Raw genomic sequence first — 19,139 nt, 5'->3', positions numbered from 1 at the left:
GAGGCCAGTGTTATCTGGTGTTTGTTAAACCCAGCTGTACGCCGAGCCAGCTGTACGCCGAGCCAGCTGCAGTTGGCAACCACACAAAACTGGAAGGAGAGCCAAACACAGCTTCACTTTAACCAGACTGCGGTCACTTAAGACTCCTGCAGTGTGTTCAAGCCGATAACCTCCCTCGCCAATTACCTCTAGCACGTAGGTGACAATTGTGGGGGAGTACGTCGACGGCGCGGCCTGTAAGAATTGGTTATTCAGCCATGTGCTTCACAAGACCATTGCAATCGTCATTAGAGAATGCCATGGGAGCGGGAAAATGGCCGCAAAATGGGAACATTCACCCGCAAAATGGGAAAGTTGCATTGTCCGGCGAATTCTGTCGGCAGCGGACATTATCGCTGCCAAATCTCTATGAGTGTGCGTGTTGAAATGCCGCCAAGTGCGAGAGAATAAATCTGAGTGCAAATGTAGTATATGGATTGTATTCCGCCTGAACGTTAGATAACATTTACGCTAAGCCTAATTACGTGTCAAGCAATGTTAAAGTCACAGTACGTCGAGCTGCAGGTTCCTGTTGATGACGTTGAAACTCAAAGCATAGCGTTAGGCTTCACGCTGAGCTGTTTCGGGAATGGGGTCTTACGTCACCGCATAGTATACTGTTCTCAGTCGCATGACGTGTGGCGAGTGACTGAGGGTATCAGCCAGCGCACACCCCATTCGAACCAAATAGGGACGTCAAGCTGGCACATTCTTGCATTCCCGGCCAACGCATACTTGCGTTCTTGGCCGCACAATGCATTGCAGCCAACTGGGATGTTCGGCTGCGGTATACCTCCATTGACAGCCAGTGCTATGGGAACTGTTTGTGGGTATGTTGACAACTCAGCTAGAGATTTTAGGCACTATCGTACCATTGCCACTAAAGTCGACAACGTCGACTTCAAACTTTCGCATTACGGGACGTGGAAAGCTGCTGCCTTGGAACGGAAGTGGCTGCTTTTGTTTGCGCCACGCGCCTTTGCACCACCTGTGCTACAAAATGTTCCGTGCTCTAACATCTTCTGCTCTCAATTCCTCAATAAGGAATGCAAAAACCGGGATAGTCAGGGATTAGAAAAAAAGTAGGCAATTCGTTGTGAAAGATTTTCCAAAGAAATCGTTTTTTGTAGAAAAAGAGAAACTTTAGTGTTTATACAGCCTTTGTGGGGGCAGTCATGCCACACTGTCTTCTTTAGAAGACGGCCGGTCTGCAGCTATCCCAGATTCCGTCACTAACCACAAGGCATTGGGCGGCCAGGCGTTCTTGCGTCGGCTTGACGACGCCATGACCCGGGCTGAGCCAGTCCACTCAGGAATAATGCGGGAGTTTAGGCGTGCGCTTAGGTCTGCTGGCTCGCAGTCCCAGTAAAGGTGTCGTACAGGGGGCCGTAAGGAAGTTAGGTGTAGGGTTGGTGGGTCGCGCGGTGATCCAATATACACATTGTGGATACGGGATGCGTTAAAGAAGATGGCATTTCTGCTTGCATAAAACATTTTGCCTACTAGTACTTAGCGCGTTGAGGTGCTGTATTTGTTCCTGGCGATCCAAATCGTTTAGCAACACTGCGCATAGTACGGCCACCTTTTGGGGGATAGTGAAGTCCAGTACCCTAGATGAGTGTACTTCCAGCTTTTTGCAAGTCAGCAGGATTCGAGCGGTACAGGAAATGAAGGGCGATAGCCTGATGCTTCCATACCGATACGCCAAGGCTCGTCACGGCCATCAGAGCAGGGCCAAAGCAGCCATCTTCTCCAAGGCATTTTCTTGTGAGAATTAATGTGAATACACTTGGTGTTTTAAACACTGTGATTATGTGGACCAATGTTAATCGGTTTATTTGTAAATAACTGACTGTATGCCAGGGTATGCCGTCCAGGGAAACGCAGAGTATACGTCACTGCGCTACTTTTTCTCCAGCGCTCAACAGCAGCGCTCTTGAGAATTTCGAATTATTGGTCTTCATGCCTCCCGCAGAAAGAGACCTTGCTTTACCTGCTGTTAAGGTATACTAGTTTCGTATGCATTATCAAGCTCAATCTATGGCTGTTCTTCAAAGACAACGTAGTGACCAAAGATCTTTTTAAGTGCGAATGCACTTCTTAAGCGAGCCTGAAGCGTCCGCCGCCGTCCAAATAGCAACAGCTGCGGGTGCGCGCGCTCCTCGTCTTCCTTGGCAACGGGGGGAGATGGGCGCGCGCTGCCTGGCCGCTGACATGGCACATACCCACGTGGGGGATTGGCCAAGAATCGGGCGTGAGAAGGGCTAATGCACCCGCTTAAAGGAGTACTGACACGAAATTTCAAAGCTGAGATCCGCTCTAGCAATCAAGTACAACGACAACACAAATAGGTGTCTGTGAATAAATGCATCTTTCTTTCTTTGTAGTTGTGTGTGTGTGTGATCTCTCTTTCGCGAACATTACCGAACCGCGCAAATTCAACTCGTGCATTCGCACTTTCACATTCTTCCCCTCGGGGAAATGCGGGGAATTTTTTTGCTCTTTGTGGTGTTTAGCATGGGGAAGTGTCGCATGACTGATTGCCATACGCAGCAACTTTAGCACCATAAGTTTGTTTTCCGCTACGCATGCTTGACTCTGCATAGCGCATATATCACAAAACCACTGTTTCAGAGAAAATAGCATTGACTTGAAACTTGAAGCACTCGTATTATTTTCTTTTGAAAGGTGTGTCAGTGTTAAAGTCTTATTTCAAGATCAAGCCCAAGTTCAAGAATTTATGGCGTAGTCGTTATTCAAAAATAAAACTTGACTCGTATAACATCGGTGATTCCCTTTCGAGTTGCAAAGCAACAAAGATTCGACGCATAAAACTGTGACGTTTTGTTTATCAAGTCTGTGCTTTGATGGGCATGCACTCGGGTACCAAGGATGAACTGATAGGAACACGCGCACGGCAGCAGCCACTCCTAGAAAAAAGTACATCCTTAAAATCATTCCATACAATACCCTATACACTGCTACACTTTTAAAATGACGCGAAGGCCCTGATGAAAAGGTGATACCGACAGGTCTGTCTCTTGCCTTTTTAAATAAAAGATTTAGGCATCTTACTATTTTATGAGACTGTAAAATGCACCCCTATTCCAATTTTTCAGTTCCTCAGATAGTTCCTCACATAGTTCAGTTCCTCATCCAACAAGGCAAGCGCCTCTTCTCGGATGTCATTAAACAGCTCCATGAAGGAGGCCTTGTCCCCTTGGTCGAGTATTTTCTTCTCGACACGCTCCAGCTGATCGGGCCTGAAGTACTCCTTCCAGCCTCCAACTTCGGCTCTCCTGACAACAGAATACTTTGTTATATCGCCGTCGTGCCCTTTTTTGCACACTATTCTGTTCATACCGAAAGCCTCTCCCCAGTTTCTATCTTCTTTGTTGTGGAAGTTAACGACTATGGCGTTGCGCATGTAGTCAGGCGTCGACCAATTCAGGATGTTTTGGAGCAAGTCCTCGTTTTCTTCTAGAGCATGAATGTATTTGTCACCAAGGAATTGTGCGAGTCTCAGCACCGTCCCCCTAGTGTCTTTCTTGAGACCTTCGTAAGTCAGAAAGAAAACGTTTGGCTCATCCCTCAGGGCGTAACCCGCTGCCACGTGGTCGAAGTAGCTCCCATAGCCGAAGTCCCCATCGATGAAGGCGTCCACGAACTCGTCGAAGGTGGCATCCTGAAAGCGCCAGGCGCTCACGTTGGTTACCATGTTGTAGAAGGACACACACACGTCCCATGGGTTACGTGTTATATAAACGTACTTGGCCTCCTCCTTCATCCTCTCCCGGCAAAGTGGCTGGTGTGTGTAGTAGCACCTCACGGGCAGCTTCGGTTGCCAGTCGTCGTGTTTCCAGTACTCTATTGCGCAAGTGTTAGCGGAAAAGTCTGCATAGTCCCTCACCGGTTCCTTCCCTTCCTTGAGGATCAGCTGCGTGATGCACTGCATCCAGTGGGTGCCACACTTGGGGTAACAACACTGCACGATGTCACCCGCACTTGGGCTAAAGTTGATGCTGGCGCGGATAATTTCGGGAACGATCAAAGGGCTTCTTTTTGAACCGTCGATTACTTGGTAGTAGGGCCGCCGACGGACGAGAGCCTTTGCTTGATACTGAAAGCAAAGTGTAAGCAAAAAACTGACAAACTCGCAAGACAATCGCCATTGGGCATATAATTCGAGAGTAATAAAATACTTAAACATTCTTTCGATTTCGTTGTTCTTCCGGCAGAATGTTATTTTACCCTGGCTGCATCAAAAACCAACCGAGTGACTTTCCTGTGTGGAAAAATGTGCGCTCGCCTTAGTCTCGCGCTCATGTGTAAAGACCTCCAGAATACGCAAAATCAACCTTCTAAAAGCTCTCGCTTTCTCCTTTTGTGGTATATTAGCTCCTTAATGCATAATAGTAGAGCCATCACCGCGTAAGCGTTGAAATGCATTCGTACTCTGAGAATATTTACCCTTACTATGGTGCCATGGTGATCACTTTTCATTTGCATCTGTGCAGGAGGGCTAAGACACATGAAGAATTTACGCTCGCTGGGATCAGGATTGAAGCGTTTTGAGTAGCTATAATTCGTACTCAAACAAGTGTTGGAAGGCTGAACAAAGCTGACTTGTTCCACTACAAAAAACCACGTGCGTTCGTGCATGCGGGCGTATATGCATGCGTGCATGTTGACCCAGGAGCGCGTGGGCACGAGTGTGCATGCACGTGGGTGTGCGTGCGTGCATGAGTTTGTGGGTTAGCGTGAATACGTGCTTGAGTGTTCGTGTGCGTGCGCTTCAGTGTGTGTGTGGGGGGGCACGAACATGTTTCTGTGCGTGTGTGTGTGGGCGTGCGCGCGTGCGTTCGCGTCCAACTTTATTGCGAGACTTCTAACCACTGGCTTTTCCAGTCCATTATATTCCCCCCAAATTTACGTATTTCCCTTCTTCGCCGTGTCTCCTGCTTTTACGTTCCTCTTGAAATCTCTATGTAGCCACTTCGTTCAACGAACAACCTGCTGATTTTCCATCATTCGCAGTACAATACCTACCTAAACCACGTCTTCCGCTCAATTTGAGCTTGAATATCTTCGACCAGCGTTTGAGCCCTTATCCACAACGCGATTTTTCTACGCGTATTATCAATAGCAGTATTTGTTCAGTGGCCCGCTGGGCTTACTTAACGCCTTATTCAAGCTACCTGCTGTACTCGGATAGAGGCAATAGGTTATGCAGTGTATCCATTTATCGAAGCGCTGGACTTGTGACGTCCACGCACGCTCAGGTTTTTACAGATTCCATTTAATGGTTGATATCGTCTGCTTTGCTAATTTTGCCATCGCTACAGCAAACTATTAGCAGATAACGCAGAGAAGTCAAGGAAACAACTTGTTCCTTAAGGAAAGAACCAATCAAGGAAACAAGAAATAATCAAGCGTAACGCCTGATTTAATGTTTGTGTACTGGTGGTTATTCTTATTCGTCGTTTATTATGTTAGAACTGACCGAATGTCCACACCTTACCCCGCGAGTTGGTGGGCCGGACAAAGACGGCAGGTTGAGCGAGCTCGTAGGTATTCATACTGCAAAAAAACAGTGCGCGAAAGACTAGGACAAGGAAGGGCACAAGCCAAGCGCTGATTTTTGCTCAGCATTGACGTTTTTATTCCCAAAACATACGTATAAAAAATAAAACCGCGCATGTCAAGTGAGTTGAGCTCCTGAACAGGACTGCGTGGACAGTGCTACATGTTTAATTAGGCAACACAAGTAAGCCAGCAGGTTTAACATAAAGCAGCCTCTGCATCAATAATCTGTATATGAGTAACTTCGTCACTAATATTCAGGTAGTTAAACGTACTCCTTGATTGATTGATTGATTGATTGATTGATTGATTGATTGATTGATTGATTGATTGATTGATTGATTGATTGATTGATTGATTGATTGATTGATCGATTGATTGATTGACTGGTTGGTTGATTGATTGATTGATTGATTGATTGATTGATTGATTGATTGATTGATTGATTGATTGATTGATTGATTGATTGATTGATTGATTGATTGATTGATTGATTGATTGATTGATTGATTGATTGATTGATTGATTGATTGATTGATTGATTGATTGATTGATTGATTGATTGATTGATTGATTGATTGATTGATTGATTGATTGATTTTATGGTTTAACGCGCCGACGTAACACAGGTGATGAGGCACGCCGTAGTGTAGGGCTCCGGATTAATTTTGTCCACCTGGGGATCTTTAACTTGCGCCCAAATCTCGTACATACGGGCGTTTTTTTCTTTTCGCTTCAATCAGAAAACCGGCTGCCGTGGCCCTGAGTCGAACTCGCGTCCTCGTGCTAAGCAGCACAACGCCTTGAACATACTCGTGCTGGACCATACCGGCAAGCTCGCAACATTTTGCGCGTTCCCCGAGGGCCTGGAAAATAGATTTAGATTGACCTAATTCGTACTAACAATGTAATAAAAACTGTTGTGTTTAGTATTATGTGTACAAAAACAATGTCGTTCGGAGTTGCACATAGGTATGTGCGGTACCGATGGTATTGTGCGAAGAAAATGCTAAACAAGACTTCTCCTTTTAGAATGCTGTTAACGTAACTAATTCGCTTTTTCTTTGATACTCATTAGAAATTTGTTTTACTTACTTGTATGACTCATTGCTCCTCACCAGTAGACTGCCTAAGTGCGGCGCGGTCGTGTTTCCGTCGCATTCTTGTCATTTGGCGGCTATCCTTGCTGGGTTACGTTTTGACTTCTTTTTTTCCGCAAATTGGTAAGCTAATCTCATGGTTTACAGGAAGCGGCGGTTGCTTATTTCCCCGTGAAAATTGTTTTACAATGCCACAGTTTATTAAAAACCGATTTCTGTTTTTATTCCTTCGGCTGTAGACGTAAGTATATTTTAATCGAAACTCCGCGAGGGCATTTCAAAATATACATTATGCACACCTGGAAAATTCTCCTCAACTGCTGTCGCGCAAATTTCGATTATGTCATTCGTCTGCGACAGATTTAGATTATGTGTGAGGATTATTTTCTCTAAAATGCCCACACGGTAAAACTTTGCCGTGGCACATGATTGTCAAATGCAACTCACCTTTTTATTCCTATTGTTCGAATTCTCATTTGCGGGTGCAACCTCAAATAAACTTAGAGCAGATTTTGCAGAACAGAAGTGTGCTTTCCTCTTTAGTGTAGGCACGGATGAATTAGCCACGCTTCGGAACTAAAATGTTTTATAATATAAAGTTGTAGTTGTGTCTAGCCAAACTCAAGCACAAAAATGAGGGCGTGTTGTAGACAGATTTGCGAACAGAGTCATGCAGGTATGTACTTGAGGTGCCAGTATTGCACTATCAAGGTCACTAGGCTACGTCTACAAATGTTGGCAAGCACCCTAACTTCTCATGAAACTCAAGCACAAAGATAAGGGCGTGATATAGACAGATTCGCTAACACAGCCATGCAGGCATGTACTTGAGGTACCATTTTTGTACTATAAAGGACATTAGAGCAAGTCCCTTAAAAAAATCCGCGTATTGATGGAATTGCACAAAGGGGCTTGGGGTGCGGCCTGACCCCGGCGACCATTGCCGGTAATGCACTCCCTCACCAGATCAGGATTGGCCACCATGGTGTAGTAACGGCCACAACCGCCCATGAATACGCCAATTAACCCTCGGCCCTCAGTCCCCAGCGGCTGCGAAGCAACTGACCACGGCGGCGGTCAGACCTGTAACGTAGCAGAGGGTGCTAAGAATCCCTGGATCCGGGCAGGCCGCCAATGGAATCTGAACCTGGCAACGTTTAACGCGTGAACCTTATCTAGCGAAGCGAGTCTAGAGGTGTTGTTAGAGGAATTAGAGGGCATTAAATTGGATGTAATAGGGCTTAGCGAGGTTAGGAGGGCAGGCGAAGCATTTACGGGGCTGAAAAATCGACACGTCATATGTTACCGGGGCCTAGAGGACAGAAGAGAACTGGGAGTGGGATTTCTAGTCAATAAAAGCATATGTGGCAACATAGAAGAATACTATAGCATTAACGAAAGGGCAGCAGGTCTTCTAATTAGGCTCAATAAGAGGCACAAGCTCAAGGTGGTGCAGGGCTACGCGCCCAAATCCAGCCACGACGACCAAGTAGTGGAACGCTTCTATGAAGATGTGGAATCGGCAATGGCTAAAGAGAATTGCTTGGTAACAGCGCAAATAAAACAGGACACAAAAGGAAGAAGGAACGGACAGCGCTGTGTCCGTTCCTTCTTCCTTTTGTGTCCTGTTTTATTTGCGCTGTTACCAAGCAAGACAATGTACCAACTCGCCTAGTCGTCTGTTTTGGCTAAAGAGAAAACACAGTATACCGTAGTTATGGGGGACTTCAATGCTAAAGTAGGCAAAAATCAGGCTGGAGACAAGGCAGTTGGGAACTACGGTCTCGGCTGTAGAAATAGCAGGGGGGACCTACTAGTTGAGTTTGCAGAACGGAATAACCTACGCATAATGAATACTTTCTTCTGTAAACGGGATAGTCGGAAGTGGACCTGGAGGATCCCGAATGGGGAGCATAAAAATGAAATAGACTTCATATTATGCGATAACCCTGGCGTCGTGCAGGATGTGGAAGTGCTCGGAAGGGTAAGGTGTAGTGACCACCGTTTGGTAAGATCTCGAATGAGGCTAGACTTGAGGAGGGACCGCAACAAGCTAGTACAAAAGAAGCCGATAAATGAGCTAACAGTAAGACTTCAAGCAGAAGAATTCAGGATCGCGCTGCAGAACCGATATTCCGCTCTTAACGATGAAGCCGAGCTTACAACACAGGAAGCCAGCGACAACCTTACGCTCATTATCACGGAGTGTGCAGTAGAAGTCGGGGGCACTATGGCTAGACAGGATACTGGTAAACTTTCACAGGAGAAGAAAGATCTAATTAGGAAACGGCAGACCATGACAATCTCTACCGCAGCTGACAGAATAGAACTAGTGGAGCTTTCGAAGTTAATCAATAAGCGTAAGACAGCTGACATACGGAAGTATAATATGGAGAGGGTCGAATACGCTGTAAAGAATGGAGGTAGCCTGAAAGCAGTGAAGAGGCGTCTTGGCGCGGGGAAAAATCACATGTATGCACTTAAAGATACGCAAGGCAATGTCATCACAACTAGGGATAAAATAGTCACAGTGGCCGAGGAGTTCTATAGCGACCTGTACAGTAGCCGGGACATCCAGGATAATGCCGAACGATAAATTAGTTCAGAGGAGATAGACATCCCACCAGTAACGACCGAAGAAGTAAGGAAGGCTTGGAAAGAAATGAAAGGGGGCAAAGCACTTTTTGAGCATCACATAACAGCAGACCTCTTGAAGGATGGCGGAGAAATTGTACTTGAAAAACTGGCAAACCTGTATACGCAATGCCTAATGACCGCAAGTGTACCGGAATCTTGGAAGAACGCCAACATCATCCTAATCCATAAGAAAGGCGACATGAAGCACTTCAAAAATTTTAGGCCGATCAGCTTACTGTCAGTCGTCTACAAGGTACTTACCAAGGTAATCGCTAACAGAATTTCTGCAACCTTAGATTTCAGTCAACCTAAAGAACAAGCAGGGTTCCGTAAAGGTTATTCAACAATGGACCATATTCACACGATCAATCAGGTGATAGAGAAGTGCGCTGAGTGTACTGAACCCCTATATATAGCCTTCATAGAATATGAGAAAGCATTTCACTCGGTCGAAACCCTAGCAGTCATTCAGGCATTACGGAACCAGGGAGTAGATGAGCATTATGTAAGAATACTAGAGGATATCTACAATGGGTCCACAGCTACCATCATCCTCCATAAGGAGAGCAGTAAAATACCTATAAGGAAGGGTGTCAGACAAGGAGACACAATCTCTCCAATGTTATTCACAGCATGTTTACAAGAAATATTCAGAAAGTTGGACTGGGAACAGGTGGGAGTAAGGGTTAACGGAGAATACCTCAGTAACCTCAGATTTGCTGATGACGTTGCCTTGCTAACTCGGGAGACGAATTGCAAAAGCATGCTTTCCGCACTGGACGAACAGAGTAGAACCGTGGGCCTGAAAATTAATATGCAGAAAACTAAAGTAATGATCAATAACCTCGGGACAGCACAGCGGTTTGAGATAGGTGGCGAGACAGTGGAAGTGGTAAGCGAATATATCTACTTAGGCCAAGTTGTGACCCCAGATCCCAACCATGAGGCAGAGATAATTAGAAGGATAAGAATGGGGTGGGGTGCATATGGCAGACATTCTCAGATAATGAATAGCAGCCTACCATTGTCGCTGAAGAAGAAAGTGTATGACAGCTGCATCTTACCGATACTTACCTACGGGGCAGAAACCTGGAGGCCCACTAAGAGGGTTCAACTCAAATTGAGAACGACTCAGCGTGCAATGGAGCGGAAAATGATAGGTGTTAAGGGACAAGAAGAGAGCGGAGTGGGTCAGGGAACAAACACGTGTTAAGGACATATTAGTAGGGATTAAGACACATAAATGGACGTGGGCAGGGCATGTAATGCGAAGGCAAGATAACCGCTGGTCATTAAGGGTAACAGAGTGGATCCCTAGAGAAGGCAAGCGTTGTAGGGGACGGCAGAAAGTTAGATGGGCAGATTAGATCAAGAAGTTTGCTGGGATAAATTGGTCACAGTTGGCACAGGACCGAGGTAATTGGAAAATAATGGAAGAGGCCTTTGCCCTGCAGTGGGCGTAGATAGGCTGATGATGATGATGATGAGGGCAAGTCCACAAAAGTTGGCAAGCACCCTAACTTCAAGAAAAATAATTGGGTGGGTCAAATTTTTGTGCTAGTCGGCATAGAAATTCCACACATGAAATAATGGGGGTCGACGCCGCACAACGCTCCCAAAGAAAACGCACTTTAGAATCCATGGGACGTTGCTGAACACCAGGACGTAGATCCCAATTGGCCGTGGCCTCTAGGCCTGCCATCTGGCTCTACCATTGGCATTAGTTTCCATTTTTTGAAGCAGCTCTTCACACCACGTTTCAGCAGCCTATTTAAACAGCTGCGGCACTTACCAGAAATTTGCAATAACAGTCAGGCATTTCGAAAACATAACCAGACAGATTCACCTTAGGGGAATTGAGGGCATAAAATGCATAGCTGCCACATATGCCGCCCTTCACACGAACGCTGTAATAATAAATTGTGAATAGGTTCCCCGCCATTGCGGCAAACTTTGTGGGTAGAACGCGTAAAATGCAGCACTTCTTAGCTTAGTGCGACCTGGTTGTTGCGTTTCACGTTTTGCGTTTTGAGTTCTGATTGATTGATTGATTGTAGGGTTTAACGCGCCGACGCAACGCAGGCGATGAGGCGCGCCGTAGTGGAGGGCTCCGGATTAATTTTGACCACCTGGGGATCTTTAACGTGCGCCGAAATCTCGTACACACGGGCGTTTTTGCTTTCGCCTCCATCAGAAAAGCGGCCGCCGCGGCCGGGAATCGAACCCGCGACCTCGTGCTCAGCAGCGCAACGTCTTAGCCACTGAGCCACCGCGGCGGGTGCGTTTTGAGTTCTAAGTTCTCCTTTCCGGTAAATCTGGTGTGACGGCAAAACTAGAACAACAAACGGGAACAGTTTGATTTATGTTGATGAGCATGGTCGCACGCTTCCGATATCGTTGCTCTGTTAGTTCTGCGGCCACCCGTGGGGCCGTTTCATGGTCTTGGACACCGTCATTAGGAACCATTCATTGGTTAGTCACCAAGGTTGTTGTGCAGAAGTCACATGATGCTTTCATAGGTTTTCATCCCGTTGCTTCCAGATACAGGCATAAAATTGGAGTACAACAGTACACTTTAGCTACACCTTTCCAGGACTCAGAAACAACTCCGATCTTAAGTGGAACGCGAACGGCAGCACCATGGGTGTCTCTGTAGCTTAGAACCTAAATTGCGTGTGAAGTAATTTTTATGTATATTTACTATTTAGGCAATCTCTCTATACATTTTGTGTTTCCTCCCAGTATCCTGTAAATAAACTTTGTTTTCTTTGTGCGAAAAAGCTCACCCTGTAATAGCACCCTTTTCGCAGAATGTCCGCCAGCTCTGGCCTAAATGCCGATATGTGCCTAAAAACCGAGCCCTGTTTTCTGGAGGAACATTATCAGTCGTTCTTATAAAAAGCTTATGCACGCTTCTTATAAGTGTGTAATTAGCCTTGCCATATCGTTTCTCCGCGACCAGGGTGTATCAATAGCGTTAAACTCACAGTGGTATGGTGGCAACCTCATAACAGCCTAACCTTTTTCAGTCCCAACGTCAACGATGCACTTTATAAAGGTGACTTTCACCGCTGCCACCAGATGAAGACGCCACTTTTTGTCAGTGTTGCGTCACACATGGTGGCCGATGACAGCCAAGCTAGTATTTCACGCTTGGGTGAACACATGGTCGGGACATTCTCTAAGCGTAGAGAGGGACAGGACGCATTTACCATGACAGCACTTCCTTGGGGCAGCTTGGTAGCCCAAAGCTGTTCAGAGACTCAAAACTCTTGCCCTTTATGTGCTTGTCATAGTCTTACGACTTCATACTTCGCTGTACTTGAAATTAACTGAAAGGTCAGAATGTGTTCTCGTTCTGTGGAAAGACAAGCGCCTATGCAGACAAATGTTCCCACATATCCAACTCTCTGTATTCTTAAAAAAGGGGGAGGGTAAAAGGTCGCCGGATTGGATCATGTTAACGTTTCAAATGTTCACCGAGAAGGCCACCATACTTCACGGAAGTTGATTCACGACAGGGATTATGCGCACGCTATTCATCGCGCCCCCTGCATTTCAGAGTACGCAGATGTCTTGGCTTGAAAAAGTGGTCTCTGTCACTGAGATGGCCAGATTGTGCCAAAAGCTTGGCTTACGCAGCAACCAAGGTTCACGAAGGCGAAGTTACCGGGAGAGAATGAGTTGATGGTGGGCCTCCAGGCGGTAAAAGGTGCATTGCATCAAGCGGAAGATGAGGCTAATGGAGGTAGCAAAGTAGGAACGACTGAAACATCAGTAGAGGCCAAAGGAACAGGCAGAGGCAGCTAACATGAATATCTGAAGGCGGAGCCCATCAGCATTGACAGTCGAACTCGAAGATGAAAGAGATCACTGGAGGCGTTTTCTTTTTGTAGATGAAATAGGCCTGAAAATTCAATTTGGCTCAACTTATATGTGTATGCACACATACAACAATCTGTGTAAAGGCGATTGAAGGATAGGATCATGCAGGCAGAAAATTGCGATTGACCATAAGCAATGTTGAGAGGCGATGTTACTTGGTGGCGACACATTTTGTTTGTCAGAGGAGAGCTAGATTCGAGAGTCAAACGCCTACGCTGCGAATTGACGTAGCTCAAGAAAGCCGGAACTCTGTCTTGTCTCGCAAAGATATCACTTCTGTATGTTCTAATTGTTGCATCCTTTACTGCTGTATGGACGCGATTTGCTTGAATGTAGCTGGAATGGCAATTTCGACATTTCGTCCACAATTCCACGGTCATGATCAGAGGCGTCCACCCAAGTTTTAGTGAAAGGAAACATTGTGCCAAGAGAAGAAATTGAGAAGAGCCCCTTGTTGAGAACAGAGCACGCATAGAAAAACCAGATGTTTAGTTTGTTGCCTGGGTCCATTTAGAGGTACTTGTTCGGGTATTATCAATGTACCTGCATTCGCCCCGACCAAAAAGCAGGGGCCATGCGCGTGTTGGTGAGTTCGTTCATTGCAAGTACTTCCACTTGCACTTGCCAAGGGTACCGGCGAGACGTATTGGCTCAAAAACCGAGCCTTGTCTCAATCGGCCTCGTCCAGCGCTCGTCCACTCTTATTTCTTTCTTTGTCTTCCATCTGTGCGCACTGTTACATTATTCTTCGATGGGGGCCAGCAAAAATGCGCTGCAGAAGAACTCTGCTTAGCGAACGGGTTTACAATCTTGCCGCTAAATATTCCTTGCGGTCCGATCCACGGACCTTTACGAACGCCTTCGTTCTGTCTCTTCACGCATTTTGCTGCTGGTCGTTCATGCTACCATGTAATGGGAAAGTTGACGAGCACGGCGGAATTTCGCTGCTTTTTCCCATCACTTGATCTGCGGTATACCGGCGGGGTGACCACATTCGCTACTCCTGAGTTTAGGGTCGCGGTGGAGAAAGCGTCGTCAAGGGGTTATTATTACTTATGAACGCCGGCGCCCCTTTTTTTCTCAATGGGCCGTTCCACGGTTTCTTCTTGAAAAATAGCGGCATCGGGTGCCTGAAGAACCACAGCTCTAACACCAGCCCAAATGACGCGCCGGCAGTGCAAACTCAACAAAATTGGATAAACTCAGCAAACCTCCACTAAACTTATGGGAGAAGGTACAGGGGAAAGTAAGAGTGTGAGGGGAGTGAAGGAGGATTAAACCGGGTGTTACGTGGCAGGAGCAGTAAAAGACGTCTCTTGTTGGCATATGCAGTAAGTCAAGTGAACACCCAGCCAATTTCAACTGCCTATGTTTATTTTGTGGGCTCACGAAATGAATATACGTATCAAACATTCCGTCGTGCACAGACTACGCTACTTTATGCACCTTTTATGCTTTTTGCCCTTTTTTGATGATATTTCGATGTGCTTTTAACCGGTGCACCTGTCTGTGACCGATACAACCTTTGTTGTGTAGTACCTGCCCGAATCAAAGCTGCATAAAAATATTAAGGCGTACACTTCAGCGGCTTGCACATGCACCTTTGTACGTTTGCACTTATCTTGACCCTTGACAGTAAAACAAAAATACCTTGATGGAAGCAAACAGAGGCCTGCAATTTGGGCCGCCGCAAGGAATATCAAAGCGATTTCGAAGAGCGGACGAAAGCGATAATCTGAAAGCCGTTACCCGAATATTCGGTGCTCCCTTCGCGCTGTGCTACGAGCGCAATGATGGAGTAAGTCATGTTTATTTATGTGCTATAGAAAGTGACTGCTTTGTGTATCTCTACCTCCCTCACGCAATTAAATTATGTGATTACGGCAGTGATCGTGAGCCCAGTTTTTTGTTACATGATAATATTCTTCTACCATTATATAACCACCCTCGTAACAATGGAATGCTATGATGAGCCAAAGCGGCTGGTTAAGCCATGAAACATTTTTTCGGGGGCAAGGACGTATTAAGCGCTTTTGATGCATTCAGTTGGTGTTTCGTTCTTCATTGGAACAGACTGAATACACAGTTCGCTAAGAGCTAAATCGCCTAACAAACGCTCTCTCCACCTGCTGTTCCACAGTCGTGTGTATACATTCCAGACAACACAGCACGAGATAAAGTCGTTTCATGCACTTAAACACAAGTTTAAAATGTAATGTAAGGTAAACGTTTATAATTCCACAAGGCCCTTGTAATACAAAAACCAATACCACTTCACTTAGAACACACAGCTTCCTCAAACAAAAGGGCTCATTTTGCAGCATCTCCGGCTTAGACCTTTTCCCTTACGAACAGCTAAATATTTTAAAGAGTAGGAAATCTGTCGAGCAAGTATTTCTCTAGAGTCGCACACATTCCCACCGCGCCAACTGTTCCCAATTTTTTCTTACCCATGCAGCCGCCATCAAGAACCGATGGTCCACTTCCAGCGCTCAACGACGACGGTATTCAAGTCCAGCAGTGCAGCTCGCGATCTCCTACCAAGCTCACACACAGGAATAAACAACGGTTGTCTCTGGGTATAAACGCTATCTTTATCTGCTGACCTCCGTAGCATGCGTCATTGGCAAAGTCTCGGCACGGGCTTCGAAAAGTGTTTACCAAAGTACTCGTTCGCTTTGCTCCCGCACGGTTGTGTTTACGCTTGTTCATATCATCTATATGAAGCCAGGATGGTATATTTACGTAGTCTATTTTCGCCAAGGCCAAAATGAGCTTTGACCTCCGCGCTGTCGTCTCACTCCTTAATGTCCAGCGAACGCGCATCGTCGCCAGCTCGTGACGCATCACCTCGAGTGTAGGCACCGGGCAAAAGTCAGACAGCTCCTTTTCTGGGCGGCAATACTATTGTACCACTGGCTGATATGGCGCTGCAGTTACGTGCATCCAGAAGGAAGACGAAAGCTTGGCTGCAATCAACCGCGTTAGCTATTGCCAGAGGCGTCAGTCGGTTCACCTGCGCGGACAACACTAAATATTGTGTTAAATGTGTTCTGACGGGATGCTTTCACAAATACTTGATTGGACATCGCAGCGTCATCGTTGAAAGAGCACATTTCAACACTTGGGCCACAACAGGAGCCAAAGTCGAAGAATTCCCAAGAGCCTCACCCTATCTCCACAAATTTCGAGTACGGCATTCTGGAAGAAACGTTTTCGGTGAACGGTTTGTAGCCGCAATCAGGGACAGACATCTGTTAGCGAAATTGCAACTTGACCCAGATCGCACACTGAAGTAAGCCATAGACACAACTCGCCATGTGGAAACGATGTGACAGCGACAGACAGAGCTGAACTGCGCTTAACCAAGCGTACGCAGGGTAACCTTCACTGATCAGGACAAGTCAAGTCAAGTCACTTTTAAGTGCGAATGCACTTTATAAGCGACCCTGAATTCCGGTGACCGCCGTCCGTCCAAATAGCAACAGCGGCGGGTGCGCGCGATCCTCGTCTTCCTTGGCAACGGGGGGAGATGGGCGCGCGCTGCCTGGCCGCTGACACGGCACATACCCACGTGGGGGATTGGCCAGGAATCGGGCGTGAGAAGGGCTAATGCACCCGCTTAAAGGAGTACAGACACGAAATTTCAAAGCTGAGATCCGCTCTAGCAATCAAGTACAACGACAACACAAATAGGTGTCTGTGCATGGCACATACCCACGTGGGGGATTGGCCAGGAATCGGGCGTGAGAAGGGCTAATGCACCCGCCTAAAGGGTACTGACACGAAATTTGAAAGCTGAGATCCGCTCTAGCAATCAAGTACAACGACAACACAAATAGGTGTCTGTGAATAAATGCATCTTTCTTTCTTTGTAGTTGTGTGTGTGTGTGTGTGATCTCTCTTTCGCGAACATTACCGAACCGCGCAAATTCAACTCCTGCATTCGCACTTTCACATTCTTTCCCTCGGGGAAATGCGGGGAAATTTTTTATTTCTCGGGCACACACGTGCCATTCTGCACGGTCTTATGGGCTCTGGGTAGTCTCTTGGGCAAGCCGCCAGGCTCTAAGAAGCCCTTCTCTCCCAGAAATGGAGAATATAGGAGCGCTCTCCATTCTATGGTCCAACCACATGCTCGAGCCAATGGTGGCCGTGCTGAAGCTCTCGGCGGATGTGCGAGTCGGCGTTAACATTATAGAGCCTAAATTTCCGAGAGTGGTATCCGAATCCATCTGTTGAACACATACTCTGGCTTCTCTCTAGTGGCAAAGTACTCTCAAAACTGCACGCCAACTCAGGGGTTTGGCAGATCCAGTTCACAGTAGAAAACAGGGGCTTCCGACTTTGATAGCGCCATTTCTATGGATCAAGTTTAATCGACTCCCATTTGGTATCACCTCTGCGCCAAAATTATTTCATAGGCAGATGACTACAACCCTGCAAACTATGAGCCGTGTCGCATGCCGCATGGACTAAATCCTTGTGTGGGGCGCCACAAAAAAGTAGCAGAATAGTTTTCAGTTTTTTCGTCAAGTTCCCCGGAGGCTCAAGAAGCATACGTCACGCTCACTGTCACAGAACTCACATACCTGTTAGAAAAGATTGGCCAGCAGGGCATTAACCCTGATGAATTCAAGGTCAATGCAGTTCCGAAAGTGAAGCCACCCACGAACACAGCAGAACTGCGAAGGATATTTGGCATGGCAACATATCCTTCTCAGTTTGCAAGAAACTTCACACACATCAGCCAGCGGCTCCTGCTACAGCTGTCCGAAAAGCAGGATTTTGCGTAGAATACCAAAGCAAGAAGCGTTCAATAATTGGGACAAGCTTCTGTCAAGGAGACCAGTTGTTTCTCTCTACGACCCGCAAAACGGACATCAGTCACGGCGGATACTCCAACTTTGCGACTTGGCGCCATTCCTTGCGAGGGAAAAACCAAGGGGAACTTTGCAATACTCGCATACGCCATCCGGGTCTTGACAGAGATTGAAGAGCAGTAAGCACAAATCTATAAAGACACATTGGCATGAATGTATTGTTAAGTTAAAATTTCTGACTATCTTGGGGAAGAAGACGGCGGTGCTTGTTGACCGGTTGCTGCCCAGTTCAGCTCTCTGATTTGTGGTGTTTCTCGTTTATCCTGTCAAGATTTCTGCACGAACAGCAGTCTCCTCACGGAGGTATAGACCCTATGCGTCGCATGGGGTTCTTTTGGAATCATCCACTTTGAGGAGCTCCCGGAGATCGAGATCTCCATCACTGCCGCCTTGGCTACATCGAGTAAATGGAGCCTTCAATAGCTCCCCGGCACCACCGTAGTATAACCGGTTATACCCAATTGCAACAGTACAAAAAAAGGGCCAACCAGCAAAGAGAATTTTGTTTACCCGAAGGTGGAGAGAAATTAACGGGAAAAGCTTTCTTGCGACCCACCGCCAGGGGGACGAGCCCGGGGGGACCCCCCTTGTCCCTGCTCTCACCGGAGAAAAGTGTTCGAAAGACTCTTCGATGGAGCCACCGTGTAAGTGACCTTACCAGTGTGACAACGGCGATGATATTACTACCGCTACTTCGGGCACAGGACAAGTCTTAATTACCTGCGAAAGTGATGACACCGCTGCGGAGATGGACGACGTAGACCAGGAGGGCTTCAAGGTGGTGAGCCGTCGGAAGCAGAGAACTGTCGGCATACCCGTTCTGTTATCTCCTCTAGAAACTGGCAAAGATCTGAGGCGTGAAAACCCAGTTGTCCCTTTTTCTGCTGTTTCGGCTGTGCTGGGCAAAGCACCTAACTGTAGTCATTTTACAGCTCAAGGCGCCTTACTGCTTCATGTGACCTCTCAAGAAGAAGTGAAAGCCATTTTGCGATGCAACCGCTTGGGTTGTGTT

General features: G+C 46.7%; 1 protein-coding gene across 1 annotated transcript; it reads right to left on the bottom strand.

The window, feature by feature from the left end:
- Window positions 1-113: 113 nt before the first annotated feature.
- On the bottom strand, window positions 114-15,918 carry LOC144147253 (3-alpha-hydroxysteroid sulfotransferase-like). The gene is made up of 2 exons (XM_077679335.1): window positions 15,695-15,918; window positions 114-4,159 (listed from the first exon to the last, which is right to left on the bottom strand). Exons 1-2 carry the CDS (start codon window positions 15,707-15,709, stop codon window positions 3,155-3,157), a joined length of 1,020 nt encoding a protein of 339 aa, XP_077535461.1. The 5' UTR covers window positions 15,710-15,918; the 3' UTR covers window positions 114-3,154.
- Between the last annotated feature and the right edge of the window lie 3,221 nt (window positions 15,919-19,139).

Source organism: Haemaphysalis longicornis, unplaced genomic scaffold (assembly GCF_048455015.1).
Source record: "Haemaphysalis longicornis isolate Haplotype H1 unplaced genomic scaffold, Haemaphysalis longicornis Haplotype H1 scaffold_7, whole genome shotgun sequence".
Taxonomy (NCBI): domain Eukaryota; kingdom Metazoa; phylum Arthropoda; class Arachnida; order Ixodida; family Ixodidae; genus Haemaphysalis; species Haemaphysalis longicornis.
Note: the sequence above shows the minus strand (reverse complement) of the source record. Positions and strands in the feature narration are given on the sequence as shown.